Consider the following 19,812-nt stretch of genomic DNA (forward strand, 5'->3'; position numbering starts at 1 on the left):
GTTACTTAAGATTTTTTTTCCAATGAAAACATTTGCATTGCATCACACCGTCATCTGTACATCATTATTATGTAAATAGTGTGTTGAAACGTGGGAGGGAGTAGGCGGAAGACCTACGGTTACCTACAGTTACTCTCGACATATCCGGACCTGCAGACCAGCTGTAAGTCCATCCTGTGGTTCATATTACTGTTACACACCTTTACTAGTGCCTTTATTCATATTTAGAATGTTGTTAATAACGTTCGCTTCCGATTTGTTTAAAGGTAAAGGATGGTGAAGAGCGCAACTATGCTGTCGTGGACATTTCCCAAAAAGTTTTTGTGGATGAGCACTGTCAACTTCTTGCTGTCGGGATGTTTCGCGTCTGGACAGAATCTGACAGAAAAAGCGCATGACTTGATGTCAAAATTTCGCCTCATTGATGGGTAAGCTGACCATAAGCTGAACGTTACTCGGCTTAATGTATCAGTCTGCATATTCATGTTATTAAACAATATTTTAAGCAAAGTACCAAATAGAACACTTATTTTTTTTCTAACTGTTTCAATACGTTTTACTGAAAATATCAGCACAAAAAAGTTTTGTCATCCATTTATATATATTTTACCAAGGACAAGGACAATAGGACAAGGCCATTTTATTGTAATAATAGATTTTATTTGACAAAAACGATGTAAAATCTAGTTAGTCTGCAATCCCATGCTTAAAAATGTATTTAATCTCTGAGTTTAGGTGTAGGCCATAAGACCTGTAAAAATTAAAATAAAATTGGCCCCAAATAGATCGTCTCTTATATAAATTGGATACCAACCAGATTTTTCATCTTCTCCCCGCATCTTGTGGTTCAGTCATAACGACCTCCCTCTCCGCCTGAGGATACTATATAACAACAAACTAAGTCAAATTGACCTCCTGAACGTCAGCAAAGTGGCCACAGACATTGGGCGACTCACAGCCGGTCACGTGGGTGGACAGGTAAGGCATCACCTCTGTCTGTGACTTCTAGTATCTCATAGCTTTGTTGATGTGCTATGGTGGCTTCACGTCTTGTGTGATCTTGTGCCTTGGTCTTGTCAGATGTTCGCAGCCTATGTGTTGTGTAAAGCCCAGGGGATGGATGCGGTGAGGCTCACCCTGGAGCAGATAGACGTGATCCAACGGATGTGCACCGAGTACCCTGCACTGGAGCTGGTCACATCAGCCAAAGGTACCGCAGAAAAGTGGAGCACTGGCTGCCGCAGCCTTAAGCAGGATAATTAACAATGAGATGACCTGTTTCGTGTCTGCAGGACTAAGAGACTCTACCAAGATTGCCTGTCTGATCAGTATTGAGGGAGGCCACTCCATAGACAGCAGCCTGCCGGCCCTGCGCATGTACTACCAACTAGGGGTTCGCTCCATGGCCCTCACACACACTTGCAACACACCGTGGTGAGGAGCCCCACACAAATAAGGCCTTCGACAAAACATTGTACGTTTTAATATCCCCTTGATTACTTTCCTGTGCTTGACAGTTTTTTTCTGACTTTGTTTAACCATGGTTTTCTGCTAAAGATGCGTACTTCAAACACATGACTCATGCACACTCAGGCAAAGGTTAAAGTAATTAAAAGATTATCCAAAGTATTTTGATTCATGTCTGGTACAAACTCACACCTTTGTGTCACGACTCTGGGTGTTGAGTGCTTTCTCTCACTTTAGGGCTGAATCGTCCTCGATCATTTATGATGTCTATCAAAGAGTGAATGACAGTCTAACGCACTTCGGTAAGGTGAGGTCATTTGACAGTATTTTAAAGAATTTATCTTTGGCCTGGCAGCATTTGATTCCTTTTTTATTATATCCAAGGACATGTTAGCGAGATGGTGTGTGTGTGTATGTTTGTGTATGTGCTGCTATGTATGTGTATGGCCGTTTGTGTGTATGTTTGTGTGTGACCCACCTGGGAACTGTCCTTCCCAGGCGGTGGTGGAGGAAATGAATCGTCTGGGCATGATAATAGACCTGTCGCACAGTTCCTGGGCCACAGCCAAGGCTGCCTTGCAGTTCTCCAAAGCCCCTGTCATCTTCAGCCACTCTTCGGCCCATGCCATATGCAACCACAGCCGCAATGTACCTGATGAGCTTCTCCGTTTACTGGTGCGATCCTCGCCCCCTCGGACCTTTTCTTTCTATTTGACTCCTTCTTCGCCTCTCTCCAACTTCCTTATCCTCTTGTGTTGCGTTTCTCACTCTCTTTCACCCGGAGCCTTCCTCTTGTGTTTCAGGAAAATAATGCAGGCCTAATCATGGTGAACCTTCACACTGAGTTTGTAGCCTGCAGTGACAAAGCAAATCTCTCCATTGTAGCAGGTAAAAGAGACTGATAATATTGTCATCAATATTTTTTTTTAAATAAAAAATAAAGCCTGCCAATGACAGTGCCTTTTAAAAGGATGCTCTGTCTCAATTTAAGTCAATGTGTGCTTACTTCAAATGATGTTAAATGTACAGTACATACCACAATCTCTCAATTACACCAGTCGTTCTGTGTTTGTTTTTTAAGACCACTTTGACCACATTAAGAAAGCGATTGGAGTTGCTTCAATCGGAATAGGTAGTGACTTTGATGGTGCACCAACGTAAGTGAGAAAATGAGTCCATACTTGAATGATTTTGCTCACTTATTGCCATTATTGCGCTCTAGTTTTAGTGCTGTTTCATTCATTCAAAAATGGTTCCCATGTGAAGCTTTCCTGTTGGTTTGGAAGACGTGTCCAAGTACCCTGCCCTGATCCAAGAACTACTGCGTAGGAAGTGGACAGAATCAGAGCTGACTGGGGTCCTTCGCAACAATTTTCTGCGAGTCTTCGAAGCAGTGGAAAAAGTGAGCTCTTTTGATGAAACATAAGTGAATCTATAATTTGACTACATTTGACGATCCAGATTCTTGATTTCCCTTAACAAGTGTCCCTCTCTCCCCCAGGTACGTGATGAGATGAGAGACAACCACCCCAGTGAGGTCCAAATCGCCCTGTCGGAAGTCCATAACCCTTGCCGCGTGGTCCTGAGACCCCCAAAGACAGGGCTCCTGACTAAACAAAGGTCCTCCTCCCATAGCCAGTTAAGATCATGGAACTGTCCAACATGGTTCTGCATCACAATAATGCTCTTCCTCTGTATATTGGACTGATCTGATTACCAATACCACATCCATAAGCACTAAGCACCTTGTTCATGGAGGCGTCAGTGTGTGTGTGATTTAAGACACAACACATTTGGGTTTTTGAGTTGGACTGCAATTATGTGTGACTTACATGATACAAAATGTTTAAACTTACATTCAACGTACATTACATTATAGTGACAAAAGCATGAAACCTTGATTTGATCATTTATCATTCTTATTCACTTTACATTTATTTGGATGTTAATTTTAAATGTGCCAACATTTGATTACGTGACGAGATTGAGTGTGACTTTGCTATGAAGCATTCTTTCTTTTAGCTTTATAGCAAGCAAAAGCATCTTTTAAAAATGTTTTCTATAGTTTGTTGCACTTGCCATGACATTATTTGAATAGCATACTTTTCTACATCATTTTATTTTCCTGTAATGCACTTTGTGTTTACAATCTCTTACATCATAGATTTGTTTCCATATGGAAATACAAATGTAATTAAGTCTGAAGGTTTTATGGACTCCTTTCATTCAAAATTGTTCAGGCATTCTTCTTCTCTATGAGGAAGCCCTGGCATGTGTCACTCATCTGGTGGCCTAGTTCATATGCCACCATAATGACTACTATAAGTAGTAATTCTTCAATTCTTCATTTGCAGATTTAAAAACGTTTCTCTTTTCAACAATACAAATAGCTCTCCAGTAAAAAACAAACATACTGAAAATGATAAACTCCTTGAATATGATTAATGTCATCCACATTTATAAAGTATTTTCTGCAGAATGTATCCCAACTGTAACTGTCATTATCTACAATCTGAATCTCTTACTTCATAGGGGAAGGTTGAGAAAATAAATAAGAAAATAAATACAAGTTATTTTCCACAATTGTAACATTAAGAAAAAGGAATCATTTGACACTCTACTTAAATATGGTCGCATGGATCACCAAGAAAAGGTCTGTGGTCTTTCAAGCTATCACTGATTACAAAGTCCATAATATAAAAAAACATCAGTTTTTTAGCCAAAAGTTGACAAAATATTGTCTAATTTACTTAAATTAGGAAGACCTTTTTTACCTTTTGTTGTCCACAACCTACAATGGATTGTCACAATGTCAGTCTTTCCCTAACATTTTCCTAAGAAAGATAACAAGGGTATGTGGAAAACAGCAGGAGATAGAGGATGGAATGTTTTCCTGTGTGGGCAGTGTAATGACCCTCAAATTGGCCTTTTTCGTGTCAGGTCAAGAGTAGATAGTGATGACCTCTCGTCCTCCCCCTCTCACCAGCAGCACTCGCTCTAGGCCCTCGGTCAGCACTTCTAGGAACTCCATGTCTGAGGTGCAGGTTCAGGAAACACAAATATTACCAAATGATTGCCCACAACTGCTTTGCATGCGCACGCTAGCAGAAAGAGTGGGTTTAGAAATGAACTCAGCAAGACTTTTAATATGGCCTTGCAAGGCATAAGATAAGTAGATGGTAAATAATTATTCTATAGTCTTCATTAAACAGTAAGCATAGATTTTAGGCACACCAATAACCAGGTTATTTAACCAGGTTTGAGATGATATATTTGTTCATACAGTGGGTAAGACCCATTTATTAAAAAACACAAAGTTACTGGGTGGTTCCGTTCATACTAAAGTCCTGTTTGGAAGAAGTAGTGCTGTTAGGTTCTGAAATAAATATAAGACTTTCATTGGAACCTCTTTAACTTTGGATTGATGTACTTTAACAATATTTGGGTTGCGTGACAATATATCTGGTGACAAATGAGACAGTACTCTTTAAACAGCTCTTGCTTTTTTAAATACCATAAATCAAAGGAAGTTCGGACGTCATGTGGCGGATACTAGTGCTAAGCGAGGCATGTGCGTAGCAGACAAGACCCATGTAATAGCTGGTGTAAGGTAAAAGGATACAGTTTTCATCCCCATCTGTGTTCCGTGGAGGCCCAGGCATGTTGAGCAGGACTAGACGAGCGTCATGAGATCTGTTTACGATTACTTCGTTAAGCTTCACAGCCGTGTGCATTCGGCGGACGTTGGACTGGTCTCTGCAATGCACAAATACACGCACAGGAACACATAAATACACTGAACACATAATTGAAGGCTTGACACCAAATATGGAGAGGCGCCAGAGCACAGCTGTGACACGTACGGTTTGAGACTAATGAGTTCTCGGAAGTTCTCCGGGGCATTGTTTCTGTTCCTCCTCTCAGCTTCACATTTCTCCCTGGTCCAGGTCATCTGAATCTTATCTGGAATGGGTTCTACCACTTCCTCCTCCTCGTCCGAGTACAAACTGCCCATACGCACCAGGGAGTGTCTGTCCTTCACCAGCTGAGCCTGTAGTGTGCAAATTCATGGATCCACATAGGTCAACATAGGTCTAACCATTCACACACATTCACTCAGTGACTCGGTTGTTATGGCTGTGAAACATGATGGCACATCCAGGTGTGTGAAGTATGTGTACATACCTCTCTATCTCTCTCTGCACTGGACAATCTCATCTGTCTCAGCATTTGGGACCTCTGCTCCATCATTAGCGTGCGCTCGTACGTGTACGCTGAGATGTCACTGTCATGCTGACCGGAACCAAAATGGTGTTTTATTAGCATGTCTGCCAAGAGTAACATGTACTGGCTCTGCTTGATGAATACCCAACGTGGGGCAAAGTTATTGGGCCTTTGAATGGGTCCTCACCATCTCCACCACCTCCACCTCTGCCTCAATCCTCAGCTGGTAAAGAAAGGTTGCCAGGTCCTTCTTCATCTGGATGCTGTTGTCCTCCATCTGAGCCACGGTGAAGATACGCATCTTGCATTTCTTCCAAACCTGAAAATGCAGTTATGATGTGGTTTTTAGGGCTGTAGGGCGATTCTCTAAGTCCTGTATGGTGATAACTGTTCCAGAGGGTTCAGAGGGGACAGGAAGTTCCTTACCTTGTGCTGTTTGAGCAGAAAAGGCAGCAGCATGAGCATGCCTCCGTCATGGACAATCCACCACACGTCGATGGTCCCATCGGTGAAGCGCTCGTGATTGCTGGGGTAGAAGGACACATTCTTGGGCACCATGAGGGCCAGGTGGGCAGCTGTGGTGCAACGGACTGTGTCTGCACATGTGAGGGGGGAGGATACACGGAGAGACAAGGACAACAGACTCATTAGGTACTAGAAAGTTGAGAAATATGATTATGGAGAAGTTGGGTTTCTATATCTTCAAATGCAAAGTGAGACATAAGTCAACATTGACATATAGAACACCAAAGTATTGTTGTCATTTAAGCAGCAATTGGAAAATGGAAAAGCTCTTGGCGATAGAGCATGCAGTGCATGGCTGAGGTGACTAAGGTTAGGGTCTTACTAATGAAGGTCTTCCAGGCGCGTGGGTCCTCGCTCTGCCTCCACCCATAGGGCCAGCCCATCACCACTGTGTTGTGTTTCATACCCCCCAAACCACAGGACTGGATCAGGTGGGTGATGCCCTCTCGCACCTTGGACGCCACCACCACCTGGCAGAAGCCCTTGACTCTCTCGATCTCCATCATGTTCTTGATGGCCTGCTCCGAAGCCTGCGTCTCCCCATAGCTGTCCAGGAAGTTGCCCTGGATGACGGAGCCCACAATGGTCAGGCCTTTGCCTGCCTTCAGCTGGGAGGCGAAAGTAAGCAAGCGAGGGTACTTCACGTGAAGGTCCTCATCCAGCTTTAGCAGGACAAGCACCTGGGGCCTGTAGTAGAGAGGGAGTGGAGATAAGGTACTTGGGGAGCTGCCAGAGAATAACGAGAATACACCGCCACGTGCAAACTCCATCATGACTGACTGAGAGAAACAGTTGTGCGGAATGCATTGAGGGGTGATTTCAAAAGAACAAAAGGGGGGGGGATCTCACCTCCAGTTTTTAGTGTGTGGGGGTCCTGCTTCTAGCCGCAAAAGGGCATAGCGTGCTCCACTTAAAGACAAGCCTCTGATCCCATCTCCCCACTCTTTCTCAGCTCTGTCGGAAGGAGAGACAGAGATGTCAACATTCTTTACCATTTCCCCCTGTGTCGAGGCAGACTTGCTTGTTGCGCGTGGTTGAGGCACCAGACATACCCCTGGTATTCGATGTACTTGTAGATCATGCCAGCGATGCCCATGGCCACAATTGCATAGTACCAGGAGGAGATAAACATCAGCCCCAGACACATGCTCATGCCTAGGAAAGACAGAGCCCTGTGGGGGGAACAGATGTCTAAAAAACCAAGCACACAAGCACAAATACATACCAGCTGGAATCTAACACACAGTCAGTCAGCCCATCTATAATACATATGCTGGCTGGAACATTATTACCGGTAGTGATGCATGGAAGGCACGTCATCTGTCAATACTTCCCTTTTAAAGTGCTAGGCCATTCAAATAAAACTGTCACCACAGTATTAAAATGTGTGCCCAACTTTCCCACGCACATACAAATGGGCTCTAAATAATTTGTGTTTCCCAATCTATAACAAAAAGCACATGACTACTGGGCACTCACCAGTGGTAATATTTAAATCTGGGCCTCCAGTTGGGTGTCCTGAGCAGGGTTTGAACTGCGCAGGCTAAGTTCACGAACAGATAGCACATCAAGAAGAACCTGTCGAACATAAACAGTATTTGAATCCGACTTTGCCTAATATAATAATTGTAAATGTCTTTCTTGACAAAGTATTCTGAAGAGAGAAGGTTAGCCACGAGAAAGCATTTCCTTGTATTTACAAAATGTAATGGACTACCTAGGAACTTGCTACTGCTTTGGATTTACATTTCGATGCACACTGCATACTGTAACAGGTGGCTGAGCGGTTAGGGAATCGGGCTAGTAATCATAAGGTTGCCGGTTGGATTCCCGGCCGTGCAAAATTACGTTGTGTCCTTGGGCAAGGCACTTCACCCTACTTGCCTCGGGGGAATGTCCCTGTACTTACTGTAAGTCCCTCTGGATAAGAGCGTCTGCTAAATGACTAAATGTAAATATCCCAAAGTGACCTAACTTCTACACACATATCAAGTGAGTACTGAGTGCTGTACACAGAGCTGTGAAATGTTTGTCTGAAAGTCAAGGATTTAAATAGAGTATTCTGGGAGGTCTAACTCCTTCAAGCATGTCTGTGAGATGGAATGGAACAGTTCTCTGGAGAGAATGTGGTTTAGATTAGTGACAAAAATGTTAAATGCTTTGTTTTCCTCCCAAGCACATGTCAATTGTATCTTAATGTGTGTGAAGTTGTGTGTGGAGAGAGTGTGTGTGTGTGTGTACTCAACTCACATGGAGAGGATTGGTGCCACCATGTCTAGCGAGGCGATGAGGATGCCCAACTCAGCGATGAGTCCGGTCAGTAACAAAGCCCACGTGGGCTCCCCATTGGCCTTCCCATGCCCAAATACCTGCACAACCAATCAGGTTACCAGTCAATCACAATCAACAAATCAGATCTGTTCCGCAAACTATGATCTACACGAGTCTATATCCATCTCCAGTGGATGGTGCTGCTGATGAACTTGTGTGACTGACAGGTGTGGCAGCCTACCCTGAGAAAGGGGATGATGTTGTCCTTGGCGATGGCCTGTAATAGGCGTGGGGCTCCTGTCAAGGACTGTAGCCCCGCCCCCACGGTGGAAAAGAAGGAACCAATGACAATGACCCAGGGGGAGGGCCAGGAGAGCGTGCCCACCACCAGGGTCTTATTGACCGCGTCGCCAAACCTGCAGGACACAACAGGACACATACACTTCTTAGTGTGACTCTGACTATATACATCGAAAAGCTATGGAATTCTGATCCTAGCTCTTCTGCTGCCTTTTGTATATACACCATTTTTATACTTTGGATAAAGTAATATGCTAAATAAAAGGATTGATTTAATAAAATGCAAATGTCATGTTATGTTAGCAGGGTAAGAGACTCCTAATAAGCTCCAATTATTCTATGTACAGAAGATCACGCCACATGATTTGGTGTTGTTTACTTTGGTGGAGAGCTACAGTAACAAGAGCACACACAGTCAAATGTGCAATGTGTGTAAAAGGCATGAGGTTCTCTCACTTGTCTCTCAGTACCACTCCTTCAATGCAGGCCCCAAACAAAACCACTGAGCTGAAATCTGAATACAGGAAGTTAAGGGAGAAAAACAGACCCACAGCTGGGTCTCATCTATTTTGGTGGTAGTTGTCAATGAAACCTGTCCACTTTAGCAAAAGCCTATTGAGTGAAGGATACAAACTAGGGAGGTGGTTGTTATGGCTAAGATTGTTCCTACAGGAATTGACTTCTGAGCATCCTTGAGATCTCCCGATCTGTTAGAGCCTGCCATGATACCTGCAAGTATTCATAAAAATGATTCAGTATCTCCATGTCAATCATTGTGTGGGCGGTTATCATGATTCTTGGAAGTTTGGTTGCCAGGTTTGGATTGACAGGTTTACCTGTAGCTGAGGGAAAGAAGATTCCCACCAGGAGGGTGAAGGATGTAGCGATGTCTGCAGACACGTAAAGGCCGAAGCTCTCCATGGCACCATGTGCATCCATTGAGGGCAGACCTGCTTTCTCTAGCATCTGCCCTTTCTCCAGGTAGTCTCCCCACATGTTATCTGCACACACACCAGGGTTTTACAGAAAGCCTCGGAAAACCAACATACAGATGACGATTCTCTTTGCAGTACAAAGTGTGGATGTTAGCGAGCCCACCTCTAATGATGCCACTGGCCATGCCAGGAATGCCCTGGATCTCCGTCACGTTGTTGAGGCTGAAGTAGTCATCACACTGAGAGCTGCTCATGTTTCCCTGCCCGCAAAAGTTCTTCCACAGCTGAGTGGGCTCAGTCTCGTTGCCCACAAGAACAGTCTTGGCACACACGTCAAACAGATCTCTGACCAACGTCCTGTTGCCCAACATACAGATCCTGCACCAAAAAACTACATTTTAACAGGATGAAGTTTCAGCATGTTCATCATAAATTAGGGCGAGAAAATACAGAACGTACAAAACAAGCGTTTGTTTCCTCTCGACAAAGAACAAAACAAACAGTCTTCTAACTTCCTGTTTAGACAAGAATAGTTAACCTTCTGTCCTTCACAGACTCACGGAAATTCTGGGGGGTGGAAGATGGATTTAATTGCCCCTGCATAGATGGACACGATAGAGATGATGACACAAGCCAGGAAGAGCGAAGCCAGCTTGTTGACATATTTGACCCCAACGAAGACCACCACTCCCATGAGGCAGAGGCAGATGGTGCCGTACACCCTCATGTTGTTGAGCATGGCACTGTCACCCCCATGAGGGTCTGTGGCATGGAAGATGGCCGCCTGAGGGACAAGGTATTTCTGAGGAGAAAAAACAACAACAATGAAAGGATTTTCATTGACGTTTCATTGTAATATCAAAGTAAAACTTTTTTTTTTCATAAGGATTATTTTCTATGTTTTTAAGTTGAGAGATGGGTACCGAACAAAACTCACCAGGAAGATCTCGATGGCTCCCAGTATATACATGGCAGCTGCAAAGGTGGTTCCCAGGTAAAAACACAATCCAACAGCGCCCCCAAACTCTGGACCCAGGGATCGCGAGATCATGAAGTATGCCCCTCCAGCTATCCCACCCCGATCAGGACAGAAAAGAGTCACTATGGTTACCGGGACTGAAATGTATTACAAAGAGTTCATTTGAAAAAATATTTCCACAAAGGTACAAACTTACCTGGCACGACCCCATTTGTGGCTATAGCACTCATAGATATTGCGGTGAGCATTGTCTGCAAACAGATATGTATATGTACATTTCAAGCAATAAGATAGCAACATGATATCATCAGTGGTTGCCTGGGATTGTTGTACATTTAACTACTTCATAGGAAAATTCCAATAATTTAGAATTGTGTGTGGATGTGCTGACTTGTTAATTGCAGCCACAGGGCAGTGACCCAGTTTCATGAGGATGTTTTTCATGGCATCAAGAACTGAGTGTGTAACTGTGTGTGTGTGTTTGTGTTTGTGTTTGTGTGTGTGTGTGTGTGTGTGTGTGTCTACTAACGCAGGAGCAGCACATAAAAACGATGAGGAAAGACTGGACAATGCCAGCCGTCCCAACGATCCAGGTCAGCCGAAGGAAAAGGATGACACCAAAGATATTCTGTAGGCAGGGCAGGTACACCCCCATCAGGGTGCCCATGTTGGGGGACTGCAAACACACAGAGAAAGGACATTGAAATGCTACAGTGGGACAGGATGTTGACAAGCACTCCAAACATGGCCCACTGGAAAGAGCTTATTGATTGTGTATTGATGTGGTGTATGGTGTAGGTCAATGCCTTTTGTTTTCAGCTTGGTGTTATACCAGCCAAATTTGTGGCACTGGCCACCATCAGCCCAAAATAGAGATACACTAAAACAGAAGTAGATGTATGGAGGATGAAAGGAAAAAAATACTATCCAAAAAGAAAGAAAAAAAGAGCGATTGGAAAGAAAGAATGTTGTAGAAGAGAAAAACAGAAATAAAGAACAGAGTTAGATACATAGAAATTGCGCCCTCCATCAAGTGGGTGTGACCTCTGACCTTAGGTGCCTTGTTGCGGGCTGGGCCGGCGCTCTCGGCATCCTCATGCTCCTTGGCCCCCTGGGTGATGCTGGTGTAGCTGACCAGGCGGCTGAGGAGTGAAGACACCTTAGGACGGATGTCCAACTCCTCCTGCAGATGGGGAATACACAGGTGAAATTATATTCCATTAGGTTATTTTAATACAAACAGCTCTTTATATGATGTGGTGCTGTTCATAGTGTGGCAAGCAGACCTGTGTAGCGACGATGAATACCACTGGATTCCACATAGTATAGAGCATAACAACAGTTTAACACCTTTTCACCCTGACCCATGTCTCTCAACACATAAAACGGGATTTATGAAGATAAAGTCACACTTCTTTATTTTGTCAAAGTTAATTAAGATTTTAAGCTGCTTACTGACCTCAAACAACGCCAGGTTTCTGTCATAAAAATCATTCTTCTTGGCTGCAGATTCTGCACTGTTGAGAAACGGACTGTCCTCCTTATGATTCCCAAGTCCTGAGAAGGAAGAGAGGAAGTTGAGGATGTGTAGAGGCAGAGGATGGTGAGATGGATATTGTCTCTAAACTCCATCTAGTTTAGCTCTCTTTTTGAATCTCTGACATATGACAGGATGTTGAGCATGAGCTTTTGGCTTCAGATCTATTCTGGCAAAGTTTAAGTTTAGTAAACACACGTCGCAAAACTAAAACTGAGAAAATGTATGTTGTAATTTGTACAGTTCCCAATATTAATATATTGTACAGTATCAATCCAGTATTAATGAATGACTGAATTGAAAATAAACTTGACGTCAAAACTGAGCAAAACAGAAAAAAAAGGTAAGTAGAAGATCACATAAAATTCCTGTCTCACTCAGAGTCTGTTTCCAGACAGGCAAGCAAAGACAAGGTCAAATTCCTGGGGTATAACCGCAGAGTAGTTAAGTGAGCTCTCGGACATACACCCACAGACTTCATCAGCTACCTTGAGCATTCAAAAAAGATCTGAAAATCACCAGAGCCTGCCAACTTCTCTTCAATAAAATGCCCATGCAGCCCAAAGTAAACCAAACACACCTACCGGTAGTCTGTGCCTCAAATAAATAACTAAATAAATCACCCACTTTTCAAACAATGGCTCTGCATAAAACTAATTTCAATATGCCCAATGCTCTTCCCTGTCTCCTACCAGAATGGACTCCATCCCTGTTATCCTGCAGTTCTCTCACCTGTGTCCTGTGCCCCATTGCCAGTGGTGGTGCTGGGGGTGAGCATGCTTCCACACGCTGCACAGGCAGCTACACAATCTGTGCTCTGGCTTTGGAGTATGGTCCTAGCCAGGCATCATCGCGGACACCCAGTTACCCAGGGAAAACTCTCACTGTGGGGCCCGATCCAGGGCAAGCATGCGTGCAGGTCACACACACGCACACACACCCACACACACACACATGCTTGTGTAAGGGGTATTAGCTTGCACACATGCAAGTTTGCACAATAATTGGAGCACATGCATACATGCACACACAAGCATATATATTAAGGATTTATTTAAGCATTTGCCAGAACTTATTCAAAGCAAGTTGAATGAATCAGAGTTTAAACTTGTCCAACACTATAATAACTGAGGCATGGCAATGCTTGTCTTGTTTTTCTAATGTTGACAACTTTGCCAAATCTGTTCCTTTTGTAACAACACCACCCACGAAATGAATAAAACAACATTGTTCAATTAACTGTGTATCCTAAACATTGTGTATCCTAAAACCTTGCTTTTATTGATGTTCTTGTCTGGAGCAATCATTCCACTCCACTACCACAACCACCAGAGTATTGTATAATTTTACACAGCTGTAGAATATCATCACTGACCATGGAGCAGAACAAGAGAAGAGCAGAAACAACATTAACACTGACATCTAGTGTCAGTTTGATGTCAGTGCTATGAAAACATACCAGGTCAGAAATGTCACAGCTTCAGTTTTCAGCAACAACAGGATGTTCAAGGGCTTCTCATTGTTAAAAAAACATCCGGGTTTATTCATTATTCTTCCCAAAACTGCCTTAAGGCGATTGCAAAAATGGAGAATGAGTGTCTGGGTATGTGAGTGGTGGTGGTGGGGGGGGTTCGTCTTTAATGTCATCATCAGGTTGGAAGTCTAATGAAAGGGATTAAAGATTAACCTGGCTGTTGTGAGCACAAAGGCTCCCGCCGCGCAACTAAGACTGGCTCAGAGTCTTTATGACAGCAAGTCCCGACAAGTCAGCTGTGCCTCAGCTGAAATACCTGGCAGCTACAGGATCAAAGAGTGGCAACAAAAACACACTCCTGTAATGCTGAGCTGCCTGCTGCAGACATATGAAGAACTTGTCGCTAACGTTAAAGTCAGTTTAACTTGTAAATAAACATCATATTTACCTGCAATCCTTCTTGACTACCGTACAATAAAGTTAGTTAGCTTCAGACACTAACTAAGTTAGTTAGCTTCAGACACTAACAAATGTTAGTGTCTGAAGCTTGAATAAGAAGTCACTTTGAGTTTCAATTTTTAGTGTGATGTACAAACTCTGAGTGAGACCATTTGTCCTGGTCTGCATTCATCAAACACAGATCAAAAAAATTGCACATTTGGCAGCCAATCTATCCAATGTTGTTCTCTTTAAACAAAGGATATCTAAAGCAAATATGCCGTTTGACCCTAATGTGAGTGGGAGCTAGTGTTTAGCACATCTGTTCTATTTCCACTTCTTCCTTGTGTTAAAGTACCACCAAAAGAGTTTACCAAAAGAAAGCACTAATAAGAGAAGGAGTCCTTCCCGCTTGTTCTGAGTGTTTAACGCCTGGAAATCACCTTACTTGTTGTCCTAATGTTCTTATTCTTAAGAAACCTTCACACCCTATGGATAACTTCACAGTCATGCTACCCTTAGGTTTAGTTCATTACACCCCTGTGACCTACAGTCTGATTGTCAAACACACATCTTCCCACATGTCCACATGGTCCATCCGACCAAGGAACATCCAAATACATCAAACATCAAAAAGTCCTGATTTGTGCTCATTGACATTCACACTTTTAAATGGTTTTACTATTTCAACAACCAATAACTCCTAAACTTTAATATCAACAAGCACTTAATCTGATTAGCTGTGGAAAACAATTTCTCACTCTTTTAGCTTCTTAGGTTTGAAAGCCTCTTTGCTAAAGTTCTCCTTTAATGAACATTTAATACGTAATTAAGGGATGGAGGAGTCACATAGCTTAGGGCCTCTTTCTGGTGTGTGTGTGTGTGTGTGTGTGTGTGTGTGTGTGTGTGTGTGTGGAAGGGGGGGGGGGGGGGAATGTCCTTGAGAGTGTGTGTGCAATTATTTGTGTTTTGGGAGATTTCCTGTAGGGTTGGCGTTCAGGACTCTGATGATGAACTCACAGAGGCAGATGTGATCAAGAAGGACCTGCTGAGGCCACAACTAAACTACTTCCTTCACAGCAACATTGCCTGGGCATTCTTCCATGTTAGCTCAGCTCTCCAAAGCCAGCAGGCTTCCACTTCACTCTGCTTGCAACCAAACCTAATGATGATACCATGCAGGTAGGCAACTCATTTATGTTAACTTAATAGACCTTTTGGGAAAGAAGTATAATGATCATTTGACATGACATTTTCTGCTTATCCATAAATAATCAAGATTTAGTGTCATTTGAACAAAAATAAGATAAGTCAAAGATGGCTATGTGTGTAAAGTATGCCTATGGAAAGTAGACATTGGAGAAAGGTGACATGTGACTGGTTGTAGTAGATATACTCATTAACTTCTGTCTTTAATCAAATCAACTGCTTTTTACAACTAATGGGAAAATTAAGTATAAATACATCTGAAACTCTATGGTGCACATGCTTATCACTTGTCCTATCTCTGAAGGGGTTGGTCGTGTTCAAAGCACAGCTGTTGGCAACAGTGGGAGTATTTTGTATGCAGTGTCACACTTTTCCTTCCAATGAGATGAAAGCTAAAACTATTAAGGTAGGTTGTGTCTAGTGGTCAAGCAAGAACAGTAAATGAAATACACTTTACCATCACTTCATCATGTATCGTCTCCAGAATATTTCACAATCTCATTATTTCACTTGAAAGACAATCTTCAGACACATTTCATGGTTCTTGGTTTTAATATTAATACACCCTGTCCTCTCTTACCTGCCAAGAAGAAAAACACTTGTTCCACAGCATCGAAAACAACGGGCCATCATTAGCTAAAATGGGTCATTTTTCAGTGAGAAGCCCCCTCTGAACAGAGCGAAGGAATGTTGGCCTGCTGTGTTGAGGCACTGTGTGGTACTGTAGCTTTGATGTGCGCTAACGATGGAAGCTACTAGCGAGGGGGTGGTAAAGTGGTGTGGGGGCAAAAAAGAACTGTGCAGCCTTAAGAACAGAGCAAGGAGAAGCCAACAAGTTCATGCAAGATTTCCACACCACAATGGTGGAATAGTAAGCATAATGTAACATCCGTGATCAACTAAACTCAATAACTTGATGAAACACCAAATGCTGACCCAAGTTATTTTGCCAGTTTGGGTGGTTTAGTGCTGGCTCGTTCTCCAATCAGATAACTGAATGTACTAAGCAGAGAAGAGTGATCTTTGCCAATTCAGAGAATTTCACAACACCCCAAATTAAGGGCAGCCAACTCCCACTCTATTATAGCTCCATGTCGTTGTCAGATGTTTCCATCGGACCAAGTCTTGGCTAACCCCAACTAGCAGTGGTAAATGAGTTCAAACTTGCGACTTTGTTGCTCAGCAAGATACATTTGGACTATAGGTCAGTTCACACCAACAGCCATCCTTTGTATGTGGGCGTCATTACAGTTGTTGCCTGAATATGTCATTGCCACTTAATCAAAACAGAAATGTAATATCTCCCCCATGGGATAGGGATTCTTCAAACTTTTGAAGCTTTCGGTTGGCTGAGTCAACACTCAACAGGCCTTAAACATATCAACAACCCAAAGCAGCTGAGCTATCTTCTGACAGTGTGCAGGCTAAACCCATTTCTCTTGGGTATACCCTTCTTAAACAGTCTTTTTCTGTCACTGGTCTAAGGGACCAAATTAACTGTCCAGCTGTCCAGGATCACATCCCTCACACACACACACACACACACACACACACACACACACACAAACACGCAGCTGATTGTTTGTGGTGTGTGTGTGCACCTGTCTGTGTGTGTGTATGTCTGTGTGTTTGAGATCTCTCTCAACACCTGCCCATTTCTTTCCAGCCAGTGTTTATCTCCACACAGGGCTTATGAGCTATCAGGAGCACGTGGAACAGAATGGCAGGAACGGGCACCACATTCTCCTCAGACGGCCTGAGAATGAAAAACAAACCAGCAGTCTCCTGCTGATGCACCACTTTAGGTCATGCACAGGACAGTACTGTTCAGTGTATTCTATAAATATAATTGACCATGTATACTGCAGTTTTGGATTTCAACGATGTAAAATGTAAGTAGAAGGGAGGCATAACTATGAAGAAATAATCATTCATTTGATAATGATTTCCACACATTTGAACACACAAGTATACAGATTGACACACAATCATATTCAGGCGACAAGGCCCTGCTAAAGGGTGGATGTTCCGACTAACTTGCTGCTCTTGCTACCCTATTGGAGCACCACTCTTGTACAATGGCCGCAGTGTGCAATCCAGTCCAGTCCAGAACAGAGTCACAGTCTGGAACAGACTTAGCACTGTGACAGTCTCTCTCTCTCCTTCTCTCCACTCCCTTTCCAGACTCCAAACCAGACCCACCACTCCCATGATGAAATCACCAGCCCCCTTCCCCATTCTGCCTCTTTCCTCCACATAAGCAGCACCCAACCCCAGAGTAATAACATATCCCTTGTCCTTCAGTATCCTTCTTTATAAATCACTTCCTCTCTCTCTCTCTTTCTCTCGTTGTGTACACAAAGCCAGTGGAAGTGCTGTCATCATCCTTCCCTCCTTCAGGATGCTTCATCCCCATGCCCCAGAGTGAGAGCGAACAAGACAGGACATACGTTGCAGAGAAGAACCATGCAGAGAGACAGAGGGAGCAAAACATGCATGGAGAACTTTCTGGGTCATTTCAGGCCATATGTCGTTCACTTCACTGTTGAAAACCCCCTTAAAGAGCTACGACAGTAACACATGGTGAAGGACTTCAGGAGAGTATTTCTGGGTTTTCACCATGTTTGAGGATCAGAGGACCCAAGGCCATCCAAAAGCATGACCTCCATGCATTCCAGGCATACAGGCAGACAACTAGGTCAAGATGTCCTATGATTCTGTGTGGGTTGTCTGTCCTCCGGAGCCCTCTTTCCCACTGGAGCGAGGACAATCTCTGTTGCACAGGACACCACGCACACATGCTCCTGCCCTAACACACACATTTATCCCATTGAAATGAACAAGACAAGCTCTAAAATTGTGGCTTGGACTATTGGATACTTGGAAACAACAGCAAAGACCAAGAATTCTGTCTAGAACACTGTGAACCAGCACGACCCACGGCTTGTTGCTGAACTCAGTTCAGGACAGTAGTGGATGAAGGGTGTGCTTAGCCAGGGTCTGTGTACCCACCCTCTCACCCACTCGTCTCCTCAGCCTGTGGTTGTGCGTGGGTGCTTAGTTTACAGGCTGCTCCCTTGTGTGTCTTTTATTAAAAGTCTCCTTTCAATCTCACACAACAGACTCACGCCTGGTTGGTTCCCATGTCAGCTTTTATATAATCCTGCCCCAGGGCTACACTCACTCCTCGCCTGTCTTCCACTCCTCCCTTGCTAATACTTAGGAGGGGGAACCCTTTGCTTTCTCCCTTGATGCAGAGGCAGAATGGTAACGAGGGGGTGGGACCATCTGAGACAGAGAGAGACAGGAGAAGCGTTTGCAGGCTGGTTCCACAGCCTATTGTTCTGTTTCTTGTGTGAAAAGGAGAGCACGATGGGCACAAAGAGCCCTCCATCTTTTGTGTGTCTTGTTCGTCTTACGACAGAGCTGTTGCTCAGCCTTCCCCCTGCTCCCTCCCTCTGAACCACAACCCCACCCGCCCACTCCCCTCCGCTTGTTTTCCCTTTGTCACTGAGAGGGTGGGCGCTGGTGACAGGATAGTCATCTTTCTGAGATTCTCTGGTAGCCAGTCAAGAAACACACTCTAAACCACTACAGCAGTTCCTCAGTTCTCCCGGAGACTCCAAAAGGGAGTTGTCAAAAACAGTCCTGACTGCTGGGAAACATGCCGGTTTGGAGGATTGCCATGGTTACCATACAACCAGCTGGTCCACTCAGAACAACTTAAACATTCCCAGGGTCACAACAATATATTTGCTTTCCCTAGAGAGTTGTTATGTTTTTAACAAGATTAACTGACACTGTGTTTCTCCTTTATGACAAAGTTGAGGTGTTGTTTATAAGTTGAGAGACTTACCGTCAGAACTAACAGTATCTAGGTTTCCTGGGTAGCTCTGCCCTGTGTCTCTATAATCCACCCAGTTTATTCCCTCCAGACTGTCATAGTTGGACTGAGCGCTGTCCTCAACCGGCACCACTGTAAAATGGGGCATGTTTTCATCCGCTAGCCCCTGCTGCCTAAGCTATCTCCAGTCAAGGTTCAGCTGGTCGTTAGCGCTTCACAGCCTCAGCCTGCTCAACTCCTAAATGCATTCCTCTACACTGCGCTCACTTCCTCTGGCGGTCATTAACATAGTCCCACCCATGGGCCGGCCTCCAGGGCTTGTAGCATGAACTGAAAGGGGCTGTGGGGACAAGGCAGTCAGTCAGGCAGGGAGAGGAGAGGAGATGCCTGGGTCTCAGTGTCCTCCTGGGTGAGTTCTCATCAACATTGATGCAAACACATGACAGAGGGGAGAGAAGGGGTACAGCAACTGTGAGCCCCGGATACTCTGTGTGAGTCCCACTGAGAACTGATCCTGCCTGGTCAGAACAACATCTCCTCAGAGTCTAGACAGGCAGCTCTCTGTTTGGGGGCCTTCCTCAGAGAACATGCACACCGCAACGTGGCAGT

General features: G+C 44.0%; 2 protein-coding genes across 3 annotated transcripts; one reads left to right on the top strand and one right to left on the bottom strand.

Annotated features, from left to right (window-relative positions):
* The first annotated feature begins 59 nt into the window (after positions 1–59).
* On the top strand, positions 60–4,019 carry dpep2 (dipeptidase 2). The gene is made up of 11 exons (XM_047041646.1): positions 60–163; positions 267–428; positions 852–978; positions 1,081–1,210; positions 1,293–1,434; positions 1,705–1,774; positions 1,966–2,142; positions 2,271–2,355; positions 2,549–2,624; positions 2,734–2,869; positions 2,969–4,019. Exons 2-11 carry the CDS (start codon positions 274–276, stop codon positions 3,173–3,175), a joined length of 1,305 nt encoding a protein of 434 aa, XP_046897602.1. The 5' UTR covers positions 60–163; positions 267–273; the 3' UTR covers positions 3,176–4,019.
* Positions 3,904–19,456, bottom strand: slc12a4 (solute carrier family 12 member 4). Of its 2 annotated transcripts, none has more exons than XM_047041644.1 (23): positions 19,216–19,456; positions 12,161–12,258; positions 11,753–11,884; positions 11,231–11,377; positions 10,898–10,952; positions 10,660–10,790; positions 10,283–10,524; positions 9,886–10,100; positions 9,624–9,788; positions 9,418–9,516; positions 9,244–9,301; positions 8,729–8,903; positions 8,467–8,585; positions 7,696–7,794; positions 7,269–7,388; positions 7,066–7,170; positions 6,539–6,903; positions 6,118–6,287; positions 5,879–6,010; positions 5,653–5,760; positions 5,331–5,518; positions 5,090–5,223; positions 3,904–4,500 (listed from the first exon to the last, which is right to left on the bottom strand). In XM_047041644.1, the coding sequence occupies exons 1-23, from the start codon at positions 19,349–19,351 to the stop codon at positions 4,409–4,411; spliced, it is 3,285 nt and encodes a 1,094-aa protein (XP_046897600.1). In that variant the 5' UTR covers positions 19,352–19,456; the 3' UTR covers positions 3,904–4,408. The 2 variants fall into 2 exon arrangements, with proteins under 2 accessions (XP_046897600.1, XP_046897601.1); XM_047041645.1 differs by lacking the exon at positions 19,216–19,456 and adding an exon at positions 12,971–13,114.
* Between the last annotated feature and the right edge of the window lie 356 nt (positions 19,457–19,812).

The sequence above is a fragment of the Hypomesus transpacificus genome, chromosome 19, assembly GCF_021917145.1.
Source record: "Hypomesus transpacificus isolate Combined female chromosome 19, fHypTra1, whole genome shotgun sequence".
In the NCBI taxonomy this organism is placed as follows: domain Eukaryota; kingdom Metazoa; phylum Chordata; class Actinopteri; order Osmeriformes; family Osmeridae; genus Hypomesus; species Hypomesus transpacificus.

Excerpts from the sequence above, each read along its gene's own strand:
- dpep2 (XM_047041646.1), top strand. The coding sequence starts at position 274 with ATGGTGAAGAGCGCAACTATGCTGTCGTGGACATTTCCCAAAAAGTTT. Across the intron at positions 429-851 it reads AAATTTCGCCTCATTGATGG|TCATAACGACCTCCCTCTCC; the intron begins GTAAGCTGACCA and ends CTTGTGGTTCAG. Across the intron at positions 979-1,080 it reads CCGGTCACGTGGGTGGACAG|ATGTTCGCAGCCTATGTGTT; the intron begins GTAAGGCATCAC and ends TGGTCTTGTCAG.
- slc12a4 (XM_047041644.1), bottom strand. The coding sequence starts at position 19,351 with ATGCCCCATTTTACAGTGGTGCCGGTTGAGGACAGCGCTCAGTCCAAC. Across the intron at positions 10,525-10,659 it reads GAGCCATCGAGATCTTCCTG|AAATACCTTGTCCCTCAGGC; the intron begins GTGAGTTTTGTT and ends TTTTCTCCTCAG. Across the intron at positions 5,519-5,652 it reads GTGCAGAGAGAGATAGAGAG|GCTCAGCTGGTGAAGGACAG; the intron begins GTATGTACACAT and ends TGCACACTACAG.